Source organism: Hemiscyllium ocellatum, chromosome 3 (genome assembly GCF_020745735.1).
Source record: "Hemiscyllium ocellatum isolate sHemOce1 chromosome 3, sHemOce1.pat.X.cur, whole genome shotgun sequence".
Lineage (NCBI taxonomy): Eukaryota > Metazoa > Chordata > Chondrichthyes > Orectolobiformes > Hemiscylliidae > Hemiscyllium > Hemiscyllium ocellatum.
In genome coordinates this window covers 33,496,383-33,515,643 of record NC_083403.1, presented here as the reverse complement: position 1 = coordinate 33,515,643, position 19,261 = coordinate 33,496,383, and the positions used below count along the sequence as shown (strand labels likewise).

General features: G+C 41.4%; 2 protein-coding genes across 3 annotated transcripts in view; one reads left to right on the top strand and one right to left on the bottom strand.

The window, feature by feature from the left end:
- The window catches only part of prdm1a (PR domain containing 1a, with ZNF domain), a 93,188-nt gene extending 76,745 nt beyond the window's left edge, over positions 1–16,443 (top strand). For both annotated transcript variants that reach the window (XM_060849484.1, XM_060849475.1), the window contains 4 exons: positions 1,728–1,799; positions 10,436–11,568; positions 12,116–12,244; positions 14,439–16,443. In XM_060849484.1, coding sequence (XP_060705467.1) covers positions 1,728–1,799; positions 10,436–11,568; positions 12,116–12,244; positions 14,439–15,020 — 1,916 coding nt within the window. In that variant the 3' untranslated portion in view covers positions 15,021–16,443. The remainder of the gene's footprint in view (positions 1–1,727; positions 1,800–10,435; positions 11,569–12,115; positions 12,245–14,438) is intronic.
- Positions 1–19,261, bottom strand: part of atg5 (ATG5 autophagy related 5 homolog (S. cerevisiae)) — a 283,848-nt gene that overhangs the window by 6,978 nt on the left and 257,609 nt on the right. The window lies entirely within an intron of this gene.

The window sequence follows — 19,261 nt, the reverse complement described above, 5'->3', positions numbered from 1 at the left end:
GTTGAGTGACCAGCACATACTTGGAAAACATAGGATTGGTTTCTGGTGTAAAGTGTTAACAGCTGTGTGTGCATATGTACTAGACAGAGAGAGAGACAGAGACAGAGATAGAGAAAGAGAGCTTTAAAAGTACCAAACAACTTATGGCTGTTGCAGTTGGATTTTTTTTTGTGTTCTTAAACAATGCCAGGTTTCTCATCTCTCTTTTAAAGAAGCAGTGTCTATTGCCAAGTGTGAAGGCCCCACAAATTCTCACAACCTTCCGACCTCTGCTCCTGGTCACCATTCAGCATGCTGTTGGTCTGGCAGTAGTTGTCCTTACCGTGGATTACTGTTTCCAGTTGGTCAATAATGGTCAGTAATCCTCTAAACATGCCCTGCCAGCTCCCTCACTGAGTTTTGTCAGACTCTGCTCATGATTGGATTCAACTTGAGCAGGTCATTGCTGCAGAGAAATCAATGCCAATTGACACTGAATCAACAGGGAAAACATTGCAAATGTTGAACCTCTAACAGTATCCTAAGAGTAAAACATGCAGTGGGACCAAAGAACCTTCATAAGGATAGTTAAGTAGTGGTGTGTTTGTTTCAGATGCCTGGATCTGTCCCTAGGCACATATACACCGCGTACAAAGGGAACTTTTCATCCATTCAAATAAATTTTATATCTCTTATTTTTATGTTTTGGCTTAAGAAGTAATTAATCAAAGTATAAAAGTGACATGATTAAGAAGTGGGATGGCTTAAGCATAGCTTTCTGTATGAACTTAGCTTATCTTACTAACATGCTCCATCCAGGTGAAGCAAGTTATAGAGTGAATGTAATTCCAAGGAAAAATAAATAAAATACTTAGTTTAAAAAAACATTTGAAATGACATTCTTCAAATGCACAATTTTGAAAACTCAACACCTTTCAGTTTTCTATTTTATTTTGATTTTTGCTTTGAAAGATTTTGTTGGTGACGTGCTGAAGTGGGTGTTCTGTGGGTCTCTCTGTTCCTAGTCTATGACAAACTCATGGAAGAGCTTCATGGGGAAGCCGCTGCATATGCTTCCTACTCCACTCCACCAGTCAGTCCCATTCTCTGACACTGATGTGAAGCATTAATTGTTGCTCCTCTCATTGGGGGTTTCAACATGGTTTGTTTTAGGGGCCTGGCAGTGGTTTGTCTGGTGCTCTGCAAACTTCCTTCAACAGCAACATCTTAACCAGGGACAAACCACATTAGATACAGAAGAAATCAGCCCCAAACTATTCATTACCAATGTACAGAGGGAAACTAGGCTTTAATTTTTGTAGGGATTGAATGAAACATGTTGCTGCAAATGAGATATTTCCCCTCCTGCGGGAATCTAAGACCAGAGGGCATCATCTCAGAATAAAAGGGCACCAATTTAAAACTGAGATGAGGAGGAATTTCTTCTCTCAGGGTGGTGGGACTTTGGAATTCCTTGCCACAGAGACCTGTGGGGGCAGAGAACTTGTGCATATTTAAAGCTGAGAACTCAATTAGTAGGGAATCAAGGATTATGGGAAAATCCAGGAAAGTGGTCGTGAGAAATGTCAGATCAGCCATGACCTTATTGAATGGCGGAACATGCTCCAGGGGCCAAATGGCCGACTCCCATTTCTATTCCTTATGGTCTTAAATATTTATTTATTTATTTAAATACTTAAATATAATTAAGGTTGACCTCAATTTTCTTTTTAATTCCACATTTCCAGAGTGCATTGACCTGCCTCGAAGGGAGGAACTTCAGGGAAAATGGCAGCACAGATCAGGAGACCAGCCTGATGGTGAGGACAAGTTATAATTGTTTAGAAGAAGATAAAACTATGAAAGTTGGCTTTGGTGACCTTTTATTGGAGAACAGCCCCTTACAATATTCCATAAATGGGAATGGTTTTGGATGTACTATCCTTCAAAGCCTAAATATATAAGCTCAAACAGGGAATGAGTATAGAACATCATAAGTAGCAATTCCTGAATTGCTAATTTTCATGAAGGTTTGTTCTATTCAATATTTTATCACTTTTAGCTGTTCAATGCTTCATTTCCTACTATTATAATATGTACCAGCAAGTTCAGTTCCTCCTTAATTGGCATATGTCTCATTGCAACGTTTTTTGAGGAGGTGCAAGTTTTCTTATGATTGCTAATTTTTGAATTGGGATTAATTATAGTTTTTCCAATCCAGCAGCACATTGCTTATATTGTAGATCTCTAAATATGGGGAGTTGATGGCCTAGTGGCATTATTGCTGGAATGTTAATTCAGAGACCAAGGTAACGTTCTAGAGACCTGGGCTCAAATCCTGCCACAGCAGATGGTGGAATTTGAATTCAATAAATCTCTGGAATTAAGAATCTAATGACTCCTATAAATCCATTGCTAATTGTCAGTAAAAACCCTTCTGGTTCACTAAGGTCCTTTAGGGAAGGAAATCTGCCATTCTTACCTGGAGTGGCCTACTTGTGATTCCAGACCTACAGCAATGTAATTGACTCTTAACTGCCCTCTGAACAATTAGGGATAGGCAATAAATGTTGCCGAGACAGCGACGCCCTTGTCCCATTTATGATTTTTTAAAAAAATTATAGTTTGTGTCTAATCTGATACAGCACCTAACAGGAATGTGGCATTTGTATTTTTAGAACATTTTAGAGTTAATTCCTTTGGTTTTCATGCCCATTTTGGTTGAACAGTTGTAAAATCAATCATTAAAGCAAAAACAAACCATGATCTTTTTGAACAAACTGAGTTAAGACAGCTGTTTCAAATACTATCATTATCACAAAAGTATAGTTTTCACAATAATTTGTTGATCGCTGATAAACACATGCAAATCAATTGAAAACTCATTTGTCTGCACAGAATTTATTCTGCAGACTAATCTTACTAAGAGACTTTGTTTTTGCATTACCCTAAAGAGTTGATGCAGACCAGATGGGCCAAATGGCCTCCTTCGATGATACAATGATTCTGTGATTCTGCTTTTGCTAAACAATGTAGTGCACTGACAGTGTGCAGCTGAATCACCGTTCTCTCCATCAGGGACACATCAAGAAAGTTCTTAAGAAAAGAATCATTTGGAGACTTTTCAAACAAAAGCTTGTTGGTGCCCTGTTTGAGGTGGGGTTTTCATGACTAGTTTCTGATTGTGGAAGTGAGATCTGAGAGATGTTAATAAATTTTTGATTTCCACTCTGTACAATGTTTCTACACCCCTACTTCACCCCCTTCATTGGTCTCCATGTCCAATAGCATTCTATCTATATTACTAGACAACATAAGGAATATTCAGGATGTGGTTGACTGAAACCAGATAGCAGGGTGATACATCTTTGTTTTCTGTAAATGAAACATTGGAAACTTTTTATTTACTGCTTCTTTCCAGGATAGAAGTGCCAAATGTATGTTAATCACATCCTGCAACTTTAGGAGTAGATGCATGAAGGCATTCTTTAACTGCAGATAAGAGGATTGTAGCAGTCCCTATTTACAAGTTACTTGTACTTTTATTACTGTTCCATTCAGTTCTTGTTTGTCAAACAAACCGGGAGTAAGTAATCTCCCGGCATCTAATCTCCTGTGGGCTACTCTACTTTTGAATATGTGCCTTTTTATTTTGTTCTTCAGAACTGAGTGTGTGGCCCACCCAGTTGTTCCTTAATTTAGTATCAAAAGTGATTCAGCAGAATTAAGATGTACAGTGTGATGTGTGCACAATCATACTTTCGTGTCAGAGGCATTCCCCGCCCACAAGCGTGTGCCTTTGAGACCAACTGATCCTTCCTACAATTGCAACTTTAACTGTTTGCGTTACTGCAATCCTCTTGCCCTGCAGCTATTTCCTCTAAAGGAGAGTTACCTGATATTCAGGAAAGTGGGTTAGAGTGGCAAGGAGAGGGGCATGAACCAATCTTGATGTCAAAGTACAGCAAAGATTTTGAACGCATGCTGCATTTGAGATAAAGAATTCTGCAAAATGTTTACACTGACCAGTTAGAAATGTCTGTTCCACGGATTAAAGTGAAGGAGGAATCTGCTAGGAATATTCCTGCCCTTTGATCCATCACTTTGTTATTTACACCCCTGGGCAGCTGATGGCATAGTGCTATTATCACTAGTCCTTCAATCCAGAGACCCAGGTAATGTTCTGGGGACCTGTGTTTGAATCTTGCCACGGCACATGGAGAAAATTGAATTCGATTTAAGTTAAGAGTCGAACGGTGAGATGGTGGTCGATTGTCAGAGAAACCCAGCTGGTTCACTAATGTCCTGTAGGGAAAGAAACTGCCATCCTTGCCTGGTCTGGTCTGAATGTGGCTCCAGATCCACAGCAATGTGATTACCCCTTAACTCCCCCCCCGGGCAATAAGATGCTGTCCTGGCCAGGGAAGCGCACATTCTGTGAGTGACTGAGTGAAAAAATGAAGTAGGTTGGTCTGAAAACTGATGGGCCCATGAACTCCAGGGGTCGGTCTATATTCTCCAAATTTGTTGTGGGTTTCTTCTTTTTTTTCAAAGAATGACAAGTGCACGTATTTGAAGAGGAAATGGCTGGACAGATTAACTCTGCACATCAGTTGTCATGGTAACGCTTTACTTTGTGCCTGATTTCTCAAAACAAAAACTGTGCCTTTAAGGACAGTTGCAGGAAGACTGCACCGTATTGACACAAAGTTCCAGTGAAATGAAACATGCCGTGATCCTCTTGCTCTCTTAGTCTATCTCGCCAGAGAGATCCCGTACTTTAATGAGTTGTTTTCCCCCTCCTCCCCCACCTCCCCCGCCATTTGGCTCGCTCTGGGGTTCACTGACAGTTTACTTTCCGGTGCAGTGACTGAGAAAAGTTCAATGACTACTTGAACTTCCTGCCTGCCAAGCCCTATTTGAGAGATAGGTATCTCCTCGATAACCTTCTATTTATTTTTGTCTAGTGGCCCAAGGAAGCCAGATTGTGCTATCAGTGGTTACTATCAGCACCTTGCCTATATTGTCCACTCACTGCTGTTTGTTTAGGGTTGGCAGTGTGGAGAGGCATTGAGTGCTATAATACAGCGGTCGTCCATCATTATGCCTGAAATTTAAGCACACTTATCCTGGCTTCCAAAAGCACTTTGTCTGACAGCTTAGGGATGTCAAGTTAAATGGCAGCTGGGACGTGTGTCCTCACTTAAACAGGTGACTGTGACAGGTTAGGTATTGATGGAAATGGACTGCCAGGACTGTAAACATCACACGGAAAGAAAACACCTAGGGAATGAGCTGCTTGTTTTCCTACCTCCCGGTGCAGGAATTTATCCAACAAAAAGAAAAACTGAATGTGTGAAGCTCATCTGGTCAAACTTGGTTCAGTGCAGGCACATTAACTATAGAGGCCTGAGGCCTGGACAGCAGTTTTTCAGCAACAATGGAGTTCATATTATAAGCTTGGAGTTGACCACATCTGTACATGAAGCACAGAATTCTATCATGGTCGCAGTATAGAAGGAAGCCACTCATCCCTCCGTGGTCCATGCTGGCTCTTCGCAAAAGCAAATCAGCTTGACCTTAAGTCCCCTATTCCTTCCCCGTATCCATTGATTGTGGAGTACAGTACATTGTATTTAAAGTATAGGGAGCCAGCAAAGAAACTGTACAGTGTGAAAGCAGGCCCTTCAGCCCAACAAGTCCACACTGACCCTCCAAAGAGTATCCCACCTGACCCTTTCCCTACCTATTATCCTATATTTACCTCCGACTAATGCACCTAACCTACACCTCCCTGAACACTATGGGCAATTTAGCATGACCAATTCACCAAACCTGCACATCTTTGGACTGTGGGAGGAAACCAGAGCAACCCAGACGAAACCCTAGCAGACACAGAGAGAGTGTGCAAACTCTGCACAGAGAGTTGCCTGAGGCTGCAATTGAACCCAGGTCCCTGGCGCTGTGAGGCAGCAGTGCTAACTACTGAGCCACCATGCTACCCCATACCGTTTGTCCAGTCCTTCCTTTTTACTGAATGGTTGAGTTGTTTATTGTAGTGACATACAGACTTGACTAGAGAGGCTTTCCTTGCCCATGTCCCCAAGAATGTTCATTTTATCAAGACAATAATATTTGCTTTATCAAACAGTAGAACAGCTCTGATGCATATAAAAGAGACAGACTTGCTGGCCGTAATGATCTGCTCCTGTCGGCTTGGCTCAGTGTAGGAACTCCCCTCTCCAAAGGAAATGGTATTAGTTACAATAGAACTCCAGATCCAGATATATCTAGGTTAATCTCTTCACTTCTGAGAGGTTCTGGGGAGTGCTACATAAGTGCTTTTTTTGGATGAGGCCATGTCTATCTCTCTTTAGGTGGGTCATCTAGACATTAGACATGCACTAAAGGAATCTAAGGAATGTTCTCCCAACCAACAAAATCGTATTAAGGTAATGTCGTATAGGTGCTCCATAGCACTATTCACCAGGTTTACTGCACTGATAACAAATATGTGCAGATTACACTGATGTGATGCACATTCTTACAGGAACAATGAAGAGACCCAGAGAGTGGGTCTTACTCCTTCGAAATCCCAAATTGTTCTCCCACCCAAGACCATATAACAACATTATATTGGGCAAGGCTTAAGGCACTCCACAGCATTAACCCTTTCAGATTCGCACCCTCTTATACGATAGGAACCTTCACGCTAATGCTGGTCTGTTGTGTAAAATGCCTGCTGTTTTTGTCTAGATTAGTGAGTACACTTTAGAAAACCTCATTGCGTAGAGTCAGAGAAACAACCAGTACAGAAGATGGAAATCTTGTTTCATCCAACAAAACTCTACCAAGCCCATCCCCACTTCTGATTTACTCCAATGTTATTTCTTCATTTTATTTTATGTTCATCCCTGTTCATATACTTAGTGTAGTTGTTTTAAAAATATCCTAAAGTCTACCTTGGTTTGCTAAAAACATTCTTCCATTTCAAAAAAAAATTGTTAATTCATCCTTTCATCCTTATGGTGCTAGTCATCAATTGATATCTTGATAGAAGCTAAAATGGAAATGATTCTTCTCTATTTGATCCTGTTAAAATCTCTCATAATGTTCAAAGTTTCTGTTAGGTCTCTCTTAGCTTTCACTGTTCCAATGTTTACAAGCTTTCATAATACTGGCACTAATAATCTGTTCTTTGCGGTATTAATTGAGTGATTCTTTGCTACGCTTTTACAGTTTGGTCTTATCTACATTGAGGAGACCAGATGGAGTTTGGGTAATTGTCTTGGTCAGCCCACAAGAGAGTTTCTGATCTTGTGGTCATCTGTCATTTTAATCCTTTGCCAAAGTTGCACACTCTCTGTTCATGACATTTTACACTGTTACAAGAATGCCAAATGGTATCCATTTTAAATGAGTACTTTATTTCTTCGGGATCCACCATCAGATTGAACAATTCCACATAGTAATCATTGCATCAGTATTTGAACAGCAGCTGTTGGTAGTTATTTTGCTGTTGCCTCCTTTCAACACAACTTCGGTCTCTTTTGTTCTCCCATTACTTTCTTCCTTTTCCCTGCACTATTATCACTTTATCATTCCTGCCTTCAAATTTTCGCTTTTTGCTCTTTTCTCCCAGTCCCCTCTTCCTTGCTTCTGTGTTTGCATGAAATATGCTGCATCTTTTAACCTTTCATAGCTCTGATGGATTGTCACTAATCTGAAATGGCTTCCCCCTCCACACGCACTGCTGTGTATTTCCCGCATTTCTGCATCTTTATTTCACGACTCCTTCCTGTTTTTTAAATTCAATGCCATTTTGCATCAAGCAAAGATTTTGACAGACTTCCCTACTCTTCTATATAGAAAAATCTTCATATCTGCATCCCTGGACATCTTTGTTCCTCCACTTTGTTACTGAGCTCACCTTTTAGAGTATTAGAAATGCTCTGAGCCACTTTCAAAATGTGATATCAATGCGGGTTTTTCTTTTTCTTGTGAAATCATCAGAGTAAAGGATCTTTTAAAAACAATGTTTCACATTCATAAGTCATTGAGTCCTACAGTATGGAGACAGGCCCTTCAGCCCAAACTGATCCATGTCGACAAAAATATCCATTCATGCTACCCCATTTCTCTACACTTGGCCCATATCCCTCTAACTCTTTCCTATCCATGTACCTGTCCAAATGCCTTTTAAAAGTTGTACCTGCTTCAACCACCTCCGATGGCAGCTCATTCCTTATTTGTACCACTTTCTGGATAAAAAAAGTTGCCCCTCAGGTTCCCTTTTTTTCATTCCCCTCTACTTTAAACCGATGCCCTCTAGTCCTTGATTCCCCAACCCTGGGAAAGTGACTGAGTGCATTCACCCTACCTATGCCTCTCGTGATCTTATACACTTGTATAAGGTCCTCCTTCAGTCTCCTACGGTCAAAAGAAAAAAGTCCTAGCTTGACCAACCTCTCCCTATAACTAAGGCCCTTGAGTTTTGGCTACAGCCTTGAAAATTTCTTCTGCAGTCTTTCTAGTTTAATAACATCCTTCCGAAAGCAAGGTGACCAAAACTGACTGCAATACTCCAAGTACAGCCTCACCAATGTCCTGTACAACTGCAACATAATTTCCCAACCTCTGTAATCATGTTGATTGATGAAGGCCAGTGTACCAAAAGCCTTCTTCATTGCCACATTCATACTTATGTGCAGTCTAGCTAACTATTCAAGCTTTTGTCACTAATGATGTCACAGGGAATGTTTAACCATAATCTTGGTGCCAGTACCTTTTGAAAGGTAGGTTTCATAGATCTTATCATGCTCCCACATTACTCGCCATGCTCCCATATGATTCCCATTATCACTATGATTCTTCCATGTCCCTTGCATCCTCCATTCTCTAGCTCACCCAATACAGATTGTATCATTGATTCAACTAGCCACTTCATTGCATCAACAGAAAAAAAAATGGCAAAACATCTGTTTCTACAGATCACCTCAGTAATCTGCTTGGCTGAACTCCAAGAGGGACAAAGTTAAAAATTACACAACACCACGTTATAGTCCAACAAGTTTATTTGGAAGCACTAGCTTTCAGAGCACTGTTCCTTCATCAGGTAGCTGTGGAGCAGGACCATAAGACACAGAATTTATAGCAAAAGATTACAGTGTCATGCAACTGAAATGATATGTTGAACAAACCTAGATTGCTGTTAAGACTTTCACCTTTTAGAATGGGTTGCAGGTTTTAGTTGATGAACGGAAACCTGTGACCCATTCTAAAGATGAAAGACTTAACAGCAAGCTAGATTTGCTCAATATAGAGGAACCTCGGTTATCTGATATTCAATTATCCAATTATCGGATTATCCGGCAAGATCGTAAGGTCCCAATGCTCGGCTAAACTATGTTATCCAGCATTCAATTATCCGGAATTCGATTAACCAAGCGAAATACTCCCCACCCATGTTCTTTGGGTAATCGAGGTTCCTCTGTATATCATTTCAGTTGCATGACACTGTAATCTTTTGCTATAAATTCTGTGTCTTATGATCCTGCTTCACAATCACTGGATGACGGAGCAGCGCTCTGAAAGCTAGTGCTTCCAAATAAACCTGCTGGACTAAAACCTGGCGTTGTGTGATTTTTAACTTTGTCCACCCCCAGTCCAACACTGGCTCCTCCACATCCAAGTGGGACATGAAATTCACATGGAGAAATGGAGGGAACAGGGAATTGGCTGGGGGTGATTAGTGATGTGATGGCGAGGGCTAGAGGGCCTTTAATACAACTGAAACAGCAACCCAGAGGACCAAGATGGGCCTTCAATCAACATAGGTCAGCTCTACCCAACTCAATGGCCACATTCAACATGCTTAGGGCCAGTGGGCCACCCCACCCAGAACAGAAGTAGCACATGCAAAGGTAATTTATGAGGAGACAGGGCTGAGGTTCCTTCCTCATTACCAGGAATCTGGCTCATTATCTCATGGATAAATGGATGCTTTACCAACCAGTCGTCCTGTCCTCTTGTATGTTGGTATCATCTGAACTCATTGATTCAGATTGCTCCTGGCAGTGAGGAAGATTGCACTAATTGTTTCTAGTGTTTGTTACATAGTCCCCTTAAAAAAACACAGTAAGCATTTGGCTTGGCACAGGAGGACCATTGTGTGGCAACTTTTAACATGCTGACATGATAAGGGCAGGACTTTTATATTTTATCTCAGACATCGAGGATAGTGAAAGTGTACTGGTGATCATATTGTACAACATCAGTTAAAAAGAATCACCACTTCCTGTTAACAAGCTTGTTAAATCAAAGAGCTGCTCAGTGTCCAATTCCTCTGATAGTCTACTCTCTTCCCTTTTATTTAAACACATGCAAAATGCTGAGAAATGTTCTTTTTTAAATGATTCATTTCCTGATTTTTTTTTCCTTTTTCTCCCTTGCCCAGCTTCTGCTACAGAACAAAGACCAAAGGAAAAAAGGTATGCAAGCGACCTGGCCGACAGAGTGAAGAGTGACAATGTGATGCACAAAAGTCAAAGTGATGAGGGAAACACGATGAAGGAAAAGAACCAAGTACAAGCAATCCAACCACTGGCGGCTCCGGGAAAAGAAATGCAGGACATCAACAAAAAGCACAGCCCAGAACGTACCTTCTTCCCTCGTGTTGTGTACCCAGTCAGACCTCACATTGCAGATGACTACTTGAAACCTAGTCCTGTTTTTGGGATCGAGAGGCATGGTTATGTCAAACACTCTCCGATCCAGCCTTCGCTTACCTCCAGTCCGTCGTCTAGAAGCAGCCCAGACCAAAGTTTGAAAAGCTCAACGCCCCACAGCAGTCCAGACTCCCATATTTCCTCTCTGACACCTTCGACTCAGGAACACAAACAGGCCTTTCCTTACTTGAGTGGACCTTACAACCGAGAAGGATTGAGCTCCTTCACAGCCTACCCTCCTCCTGGTCATCTGCCTCCAGCCTTCTTGCATTCCTATAATCCAGTAAACACTCAGTATTCCAGGTTCTTGTTACCTCATTACCCAGTTGGTTGCAATGGTTTGAACAGCTTCCCGGGCCTCAGTGGCATCAATGGTGTGAACAGCTTCAGCCTTCTTCCCAAAATGTACCCCTTGTACAGCAGCCTTTTAGGAAATGGGGGCCTGCCCCAGCACCTATTCAACCAGACGGTCCTTCCCAGTGCGTTACATCCTGAAGGAGCCCGAAGACTTCTGCTTCCTGAGCAGCAGAAAGACTTTCTCATACCAGCGAGGAATAGTGCCTTTTCAATCGCTGGCTCTGCTGCCAGTTTGAAAGACAGGCCTACAAGCCCCTGCAACGGTTCCCCGACAGCTGGCACGGCTGCCTCCTATTCTGAACATTTAATGCAACCCAAACCTACCTCAGCTGGCCTGGTCAGCAGCACCAGCAGCAGCAGTGAAGAAGCCATGAATCTCATCAAACCAAAGCGAAGTCTTACTGGTTACAAAACACTCCCATATCCTCTAAAGAAGCAAAATGGGAAGATCAAGTATGAGTGCAATGTCTGCTATAAGACCTTTGGACAGCTATCAAATCTCAAGGTATTTATTTCTTAAAAGATTATTCTGCTGAGAAAATCTACCTGAGAGGCAAAATGGCATGCTGCAGTGTCTTGGACAATTTATCCCTTGACCAACAATGCTTGACAAAAGAAATTATTTCACTGCCATTTGTGTGAGCTTGCTGTGCATAAATTGGTTGCTCCATCTCCTACATTGAAACAGGGGTGGCAAAAGTAATTATTTATAGCTATTACTGTCCCGTGCCTTTAAATAGTTACCATTTTAAATAAAATTTTAACGGTGAAATTACATCTGTTCATAAAGGAAGCACTTAGAAAATCAGCATCCAATTTTTCACAGCGTCAGCTTTTTTATTTTCCAATGTTTTGGAAACGACGTTGTGTGCAGTGAAAATTCAACTTCTGGTTTGCTTCCAGTGTGGACCAATTTCTCCCTCAATGATTTCCTTAATAGATTTTACATTCTTGCAAAAGATGTCTTTTCTTAAATCTGAAATGCCCACTGTGCTATATGATATCAAATGGTGAGAAGGGTTGTAAGGAGAGAATTTATTATTTCTTTCCAGGTCCACTTGAGAGTACATAGTGGGGAGAGACCATTTAAGTGTCAGACCTGCAATAAAGGCTTCACACAGCTCGCACACCTACAGAAGCACTATTTAGTTCATACTGGAGAAAAGCCACATGAATGTCAGGTAAGAAGAGGGTTCTATTAATGTAATTAAAAATACTTCTAAAATCTAAAATATTCTGCTGAAATGTTCAGAATTATTGTGCAGTAAATCAACGCTAATCTTTCTAGTCCCTTCTGCTAATTTAATGCAGTGTGCTTAGTGCAAAAATTTCAATATTAGGAAATTGCTGAAGTTTATTTTTAGTTCACATTGCTGATTGATCGTTGAGGTGCCAGATATGATGGTGTCTTTGTTGTATTTCACACATTTTCAAAGTCCGTAATGGTTAATCTGTTGCTTTGCATTGACAGTCACTTTCATAATGCACTGAGATTATTGCAATGTGTGCTGTTCCTGACAATAAGGGCGGTGACGTTTTAAGGGCATATAAGGGTCATCCCACTCTCTGCCAATTGTGCTTCTGTTCTTAGTGATAATTAGTGTGTAAGTCACCCACAGAAGGTCATCATTTCATGAAGATAGGTCGAAGCATCAGCAGTTAACAGGGAAACAGCGAACAAAACTTGAAGGCCCTTACTGTGCAGGATTGAATCATTGGGCTTGGTGGTTTTTTTGTCTCTGATCCAGTCTGTCTCTTGTCCCCGATGAAGATGTGAATAGGAAATTAGTGACATATAGTAAGTAGCAGTGGGTTGGGTCTATGAGGAAGCAGCAAGATTAATTAGCATTAGTTTTTCAATGAACCGAAAAATCTGAGGTTTAATGGAACCACTGATCTCTCATAATTCATCAACCTTGGGGAAAAGGTGGCTTTGTTGTGTATTAAAATTTCTTTTGTTTTGGGGGTTGTGCTTCATAGGAGTGAACAGTCCTTTCCTATCTGACTCCAAGACCAATTTGTGAGGAATTTGGGCAAGGTAATAAGAGTCAGCAGACTGTGTGATAATGGAAGATGACCCCCACATTTCAGAAAGGGTAGGAATCTGTGGAGTAGGACATTCGCTCTTTGCTACACCTGGACCCCTTAGACCAATTGCTGCCCATCGACTGATCCTCCTCACACTACTCAGTGACTTTACCTCAGTCCTAGCACATCTCTGCAACACCAGGGTAATGTCCTAGGACCAAACCACTTGAACTGCTTCATCAATGACCTTCCCTTCATCATAAGGTCACATATGGGGATGTTCACTACTAATTGTATAATCTTCAGTGCCATCCGCAGCTCCTCAAAAGCTGAAGCATGTTCTGTCCAGAATAACATCTAGGCTTGTTCTGATAAGTGGCAAGTGGCAGTCCTGCAACACAAGTGTCAGGCAGCACCCATCTCCGACCCACTAGAATCTAACCATCTCCCCTTGACATTCAATTGTTGTACCATCACTGAATCCCCCACTCCCAACACATCTTTGGGACCAGCCAAACAAATACTGTGGTCACAAGTGCAGACAGAGGCTGTGATTTCTGCAGTGGGTAACTCACCTCTTAACTCCCCAAATCCTGTCCACCATCTACAAGGTACCAGTCAAAAATATGATAGAATCCCACTTACCCAGATCATGCAATTTCAAGAAGCTGGATCCCATTAAGAGCTTGATTCACACCCCAACCCCTAAACCTCAACATTTATTCTCTCCACCATAGATACTCACTGTGTATCTTACACAAAATGTAATCCAGCAACTCAGGACTCATTTAAAAAAAGTGTTTCAAACCTCTGACCTCTACCACCTGGAAGGACAAAGGGAGCAGATGTATAGGAACCACCATCAAGTTTCCAACTAGGGACATGGCATCCTAAATTGCACTATCACTGACACTGCGTCAAAATCCTGGAACTCCCTCCCTAACAATACTGTAGTTGCTGGTGCAATATTTACAGTACAGTGATTCAAGAAGACAGCTCAACACCACCTGCTCAATTGCAATTCAGGATGGGCAATAAATGCTGGCCATGTGTGTAGTCCCCGTATCCCTTGAAAGAATGCCTAGGTCATGAACCTTGGTCATACCTGTTCAGGGTATCTCTGGTACTGACTGAATAAAGCTGCTGACCCAATTACAACGTAATTATTTATGGCTGTGTACAATACAACAGTCATCCTTGTGCAGCAGGTTTATAAGGTTACCATCCAGAAACTGAATGCAGGCAGATCGTCAGGTTTAATCATAAATACTGAGTTTGGTTTATTTGCAGGAAGTTAGTTTGAGAATGAGTCTGCTGAGAATTCTCCTTTCTTCTCTCACTGTGCAGGTTTGCCATAAACGTTTCAGTAGCACCAGCAACCTGAAGACCCACCTACGGTTACACTCGGGTGAGAAACCTTACCAGTGCAAGCTGTGCCCGGCAAAATTCACACAGTTTGTTCATCTCAAGCTGCACAAACGCCTGCACACAAGGGAGCGTCCCCACAAATGCCTGCAGTGCCACAAGACCTATATTCACCACTGCAGTCTGAAGGCGCACCTCAAAGGAAACTGCCCTATTGCCCCGGGTGCTGGGCGATCCCTGGAGGACCTGAACCGCCTAAACGAGGAGATCAACAAGTTTGACATCAGTGACAATGCGGACAAGCTTGATGACTTGGGGCACAGCGATGACGTGGAATCAGCGATCGAGAAGCAGATCTTCAGCATGCTCAGGAGAGAGATGGAAGAAGCCAGTCTAAAGAACCCTTTTCAGAGGAACCTGGGCAACAACCTCCTCTCCTCTGGCTGCAACCTGTACGAGAACTTGGAGACGCCAGTCCTGAAAATATCTCGTGGTAGCCCTCTACCTCTCGTGCCCGTAAAAGTCAAGCAAGAAACAGTTGAACACATCGATCCATGTAATTAGAGGGATGCAAGTTTCTCTGACCTAACGAGATGAGGTGCCTGCAGCATTTGAATGTACATAGATATATCTGCAGATGCTGCAGGATAGACTTGACTGATTTAACATCAGAGCTGACCCCAAACCCAATTCCCATCCCCACCAACACCTCAAGACAGGGCACCTCTCGATTCAACTCAGGGCATCTTAAAGAAAGTATTTGGCAGAACTATGACATGCCTATTAAAGGAAAAACCTTAAAGACAATCATTTTAAGGAGAATTATTTTTTCAGGAATAGTCAAATAATTTATTACACAATTTACTTTGTTAAACAATACCTAAAAATGATGTTTACAATGACCAAGTTAATCATTGTAATTCAATAATGAAATGTTTTATTTTTATCTTATCTGTTGCCATTCTTTGTAGATACTTTAAACTGCATTTTTATTCTTAAAACTTTTAACAAGATCATAATGGGGAAAGAGAAAGACCCGTCACTTACATTGGAGCATTCTGAAATGGTTTTGCAAAATACTGTTGCAATATGGTGTATTGCCAAAGCAGGAAGTTTTATAGATTTTTAACTCTTGTATCCTGTTGTAAACTTTTATCTCACTTGCTCTCGTATTTTCTCTTTCCTTCCACCTCTCTTTCTGTTTCCTCCTCCTCCTTCCCATCTTTCTCCCTACCTCTCCATCTCTGTCTATCATTATCCCCAAATCTTGTTCCTCAGTTATCTCTGTTTTCACTGAATTGTGAATGAGATTGTAAAGCTGAACAACAGCTACCTCATTGTGTGTCCAGTGCTGCAGGGATCAAACAGAACATAAACTGGATAGATTTGTTATTTCTTGCTTACTGGTGATGTAGCAGCAATAATTGTGTTTTTTTTAAACCTCCCTCCACCCCCCCCACCAAAAGAAAACTCTAAATCAGAGACTATAAGTTAAAATCAAAGACGGACTAGTCTTTTTTCCATTTAAGAAGTTTCTGGCCAGAGAGTCCTCGCAGCAGTAAACCAGCGAGTTTGGGCGAGATGTGAGGAACTGGACTGACCTAATTTGTTTTTGTGTTGACTGGTTTAATGCAAACCAAAGCGTCACTACTCTTATCACTGGATACACTTTATTCCTTTTTAACTGTAATGCTTCTGTGTTGTGTTTGGTTTTGATTTTTAACCGAGAACTCTGTGCTATAGTTGCACGGTACCTCGTGTTGTCTGGACTCTGCTGTGGACTCAGTTCCAGTGAATGTAGCAGGAACCTGTCTGGAAAGTTTGCTGACAGTGGGGTTAATTTTTTTTAAAAATTTGTTTGCATTTTATATTAATTTAAATTTCTTCTTTGACCAAAGCGACAAGGTGTTTCGGAGCCTTTTGAGCTTTTGCTTATTTCTGTTAGAAAACTTCATTCTGTGTTTACATTCTGGTTTACAATGTTATTTATGTGCAACATGTCAAAGTGTAAATTAAAATATAAATGCTCACTTAACTCAAGGGATGATTCTAACTGACTCTTAAGAAAACATTTTTAAGAAATTCACTGCTCCGGCTTGTCATCAATTTTCCTTTGGGATTCAGATCTCCCACTCTCAAGATCATTAATTTTGTGGTTTTCCCTGCAGATGAGGCACATTTCAAATACATGGTTCTATAACCCAACTGTGATTGGGAGAAGTGATTCTGAGGTAATTTTATATTCTGGGCTTTTGGTTGACTCTTCAAATTTATGATGACTCTTTTGCCTCTTAATATTCTGCCCTTTGTCAACAATTGACCTGCAATTTAAATTGTCAGCGCTGCAGGATTCTGTGAGGCATATCAGTTACAATATCAACTCAGGTCTCTTTTCTTGAAGATGCTGGATTTGTGCATGGCTTTGGTCCTGCACTGTGGCGCCACAATAAATTCTTCTATTCAGTCTCACATCAGACCTGCCATACGTATTGACTATCCTTTACTGTTTACATGTTCTCAAAGACTTTAACTGGTCCCTTACCGGTTACTTACTAATAGGATAGTCAGCATTGGAGACCACCAAACCCGAACACCCTTGTGTTGTGTGTTGGGAGATGTCAAAGAGGAGTTGGTGGGGGGTGAGATAGGAATTGAGTTTTAAAAGAGGCGAGATAAGGTGTCTCTGCTGAGGCAAGGCAGCAAATAGGGAAAGGACAAAGCACAAGATCCTGCTATTGTCAGACTGAGATAAGTGGACAAAGAGTCAAATATTGGATGTAAAACCAGCTGGTAAATTACAGATTTACAGTATCCTGAGCAGCTAAAGTCCCAGAGGATGAAATATAAAGCTGATGTCTGGCCACCCTACTTATTACAAACTTTTTTTTGCACACTCTCTTTGACTTTCTCATTTCCATTCTCAGTCTAGCCACATTCTGCTTGGTTCTCCACCAGATTTTCAACCTGATCTTTATCATACTCTCCTTCCCACAATAGCCAAGTTCAATATTATGATTCACCAGTTCCTTCTGAATGTTTAGCTCTTGGGTGGCATTTCCTGAGGTATTCCTCATGTCCTGGATGGTGCTCATAAACATAACGAAACATAGAAAATAGAATCAACAGTGGGCCATTCAGCCCATCAAGCATGCTCCACCATTAAATATGATCATGGCTGATCATTCAACTCAGTTCCCTATTTCCACTTTTCCCCATTATACTTTGATACATTTAGCCCTAAGAACAATAACTAACTCCTTCTTGAAAACATTAAACCGTTTGGCCTTAGCCTTTTTCTATAGAGAATTCCACAGGCTCACCACTCTCAGGGTGAAGAAATCTTTCCTCAGCTCAGTCCCATGCCCTGATATTGTGACCCCTGGTTTTAGACTCCACAATGATCAGGACATCCGTACTGCATTTTTGTAAGATCCCTCCTCATTGTTCCAAACTGCAGTGAGGATAGTCCTAATCAATCCGACCTCTCTTCAGACTGATCTACCACAGGGAGAGAGGTGGTGGCAGGTGCACATAGGAATTTTCCTGGCTGAGATCAGTGAGCTTAGCCAAGTATGTGATAGCAAGTCCATTTTGCTTTTAAATCTTTGATCACAGAACTTTGAAAAATTCCTATATAAATGATCAAGTTACTGTGCAATAAGCTGGGTACGTGCTTGAACCTCTTCCCCCACACAGGACAACAGACCATTCTCTCTCTGGTGTGAATTTGCTGGTAATCATGTGATCCCCTGAACCCAGTCCTGCAGGAAGAGTACCTGAATGGTCCCTTGTCAGTGTGATCACACATTATGTTGACGGCACGTTAACTTCGTAGAACTTGCAGACTACATTTTCCAGTCAAACATTTATAGCTCTTTTGTCAAATGGAACATTGTGGTGGTTCCACAGATTTTCAATCAGTAAGGAAATCAGGGGTTATGGGGTTAAGGTGGGAGAGCTGAGTTGAAGATGATCAGATCAGCCGTGATCTCTTTTAAGGGTGGAGCAGGGTCAATGGGCTGAATAGCCTACTTCTGCTCCTTTGTCCTATGGTCATAAGAATCAATCACAACATTGAACAGCCCAAAAGGAGACCATTTAGCCCATCACGGTTGTGGCGCTCAGTCTCTGAAAAAGCCATCCAATTAAACCTGGAATCTTTTTGGTCTTCATACCTCCATGATACACAAGGCAATGCCTTTGCCCACTAAGCCTTTGGGGGAAGTTTATATCCTCTTTATTTCACAATAATGTGTCCATTAAATCATAATGAGTGGGTGGAAAGTGATCTGTGGATGATTGCTCACAGCTATTGATTGCACAAGTCAAATTCCAGCAAGGTCTGGAGTTCCGTTTCTACCTTTACTCCTGAGTTGTATAGATATCCACTCTTTCTATTCTAATTCACTGCTCCAGGCTGTCATGGATGTTCCTTTGGGATCTCCCACTCTCAAGATCATTAATTTTGTGGTTGCTCCTATAGATGAGGCACATTTTAAACACATGGTTCTGCTGCCAACCTCTCAGAGCTCTGTCTGTCATGAGGGATGGGCGTAAAAGAGCTCATGGAATGATGTCCAGAAGAGTAAAGGAATTCTGCCTGGTGCCCTGGCCACTGTTTATCCCTCAGCCAAAATCATTACAAAAATATTATCGGATCATGACTAGCAACTCACATAGTATTGAGATCTGTTGGTGATAGTGATAGACTTCAAGGAGATACAGTCAGATTAATGGAGTAGATGGAAACAGGGAAGGTAAAATATTATGCCTAAAAGGTGTGAAGTGGTAGATTTTGGTCGAAG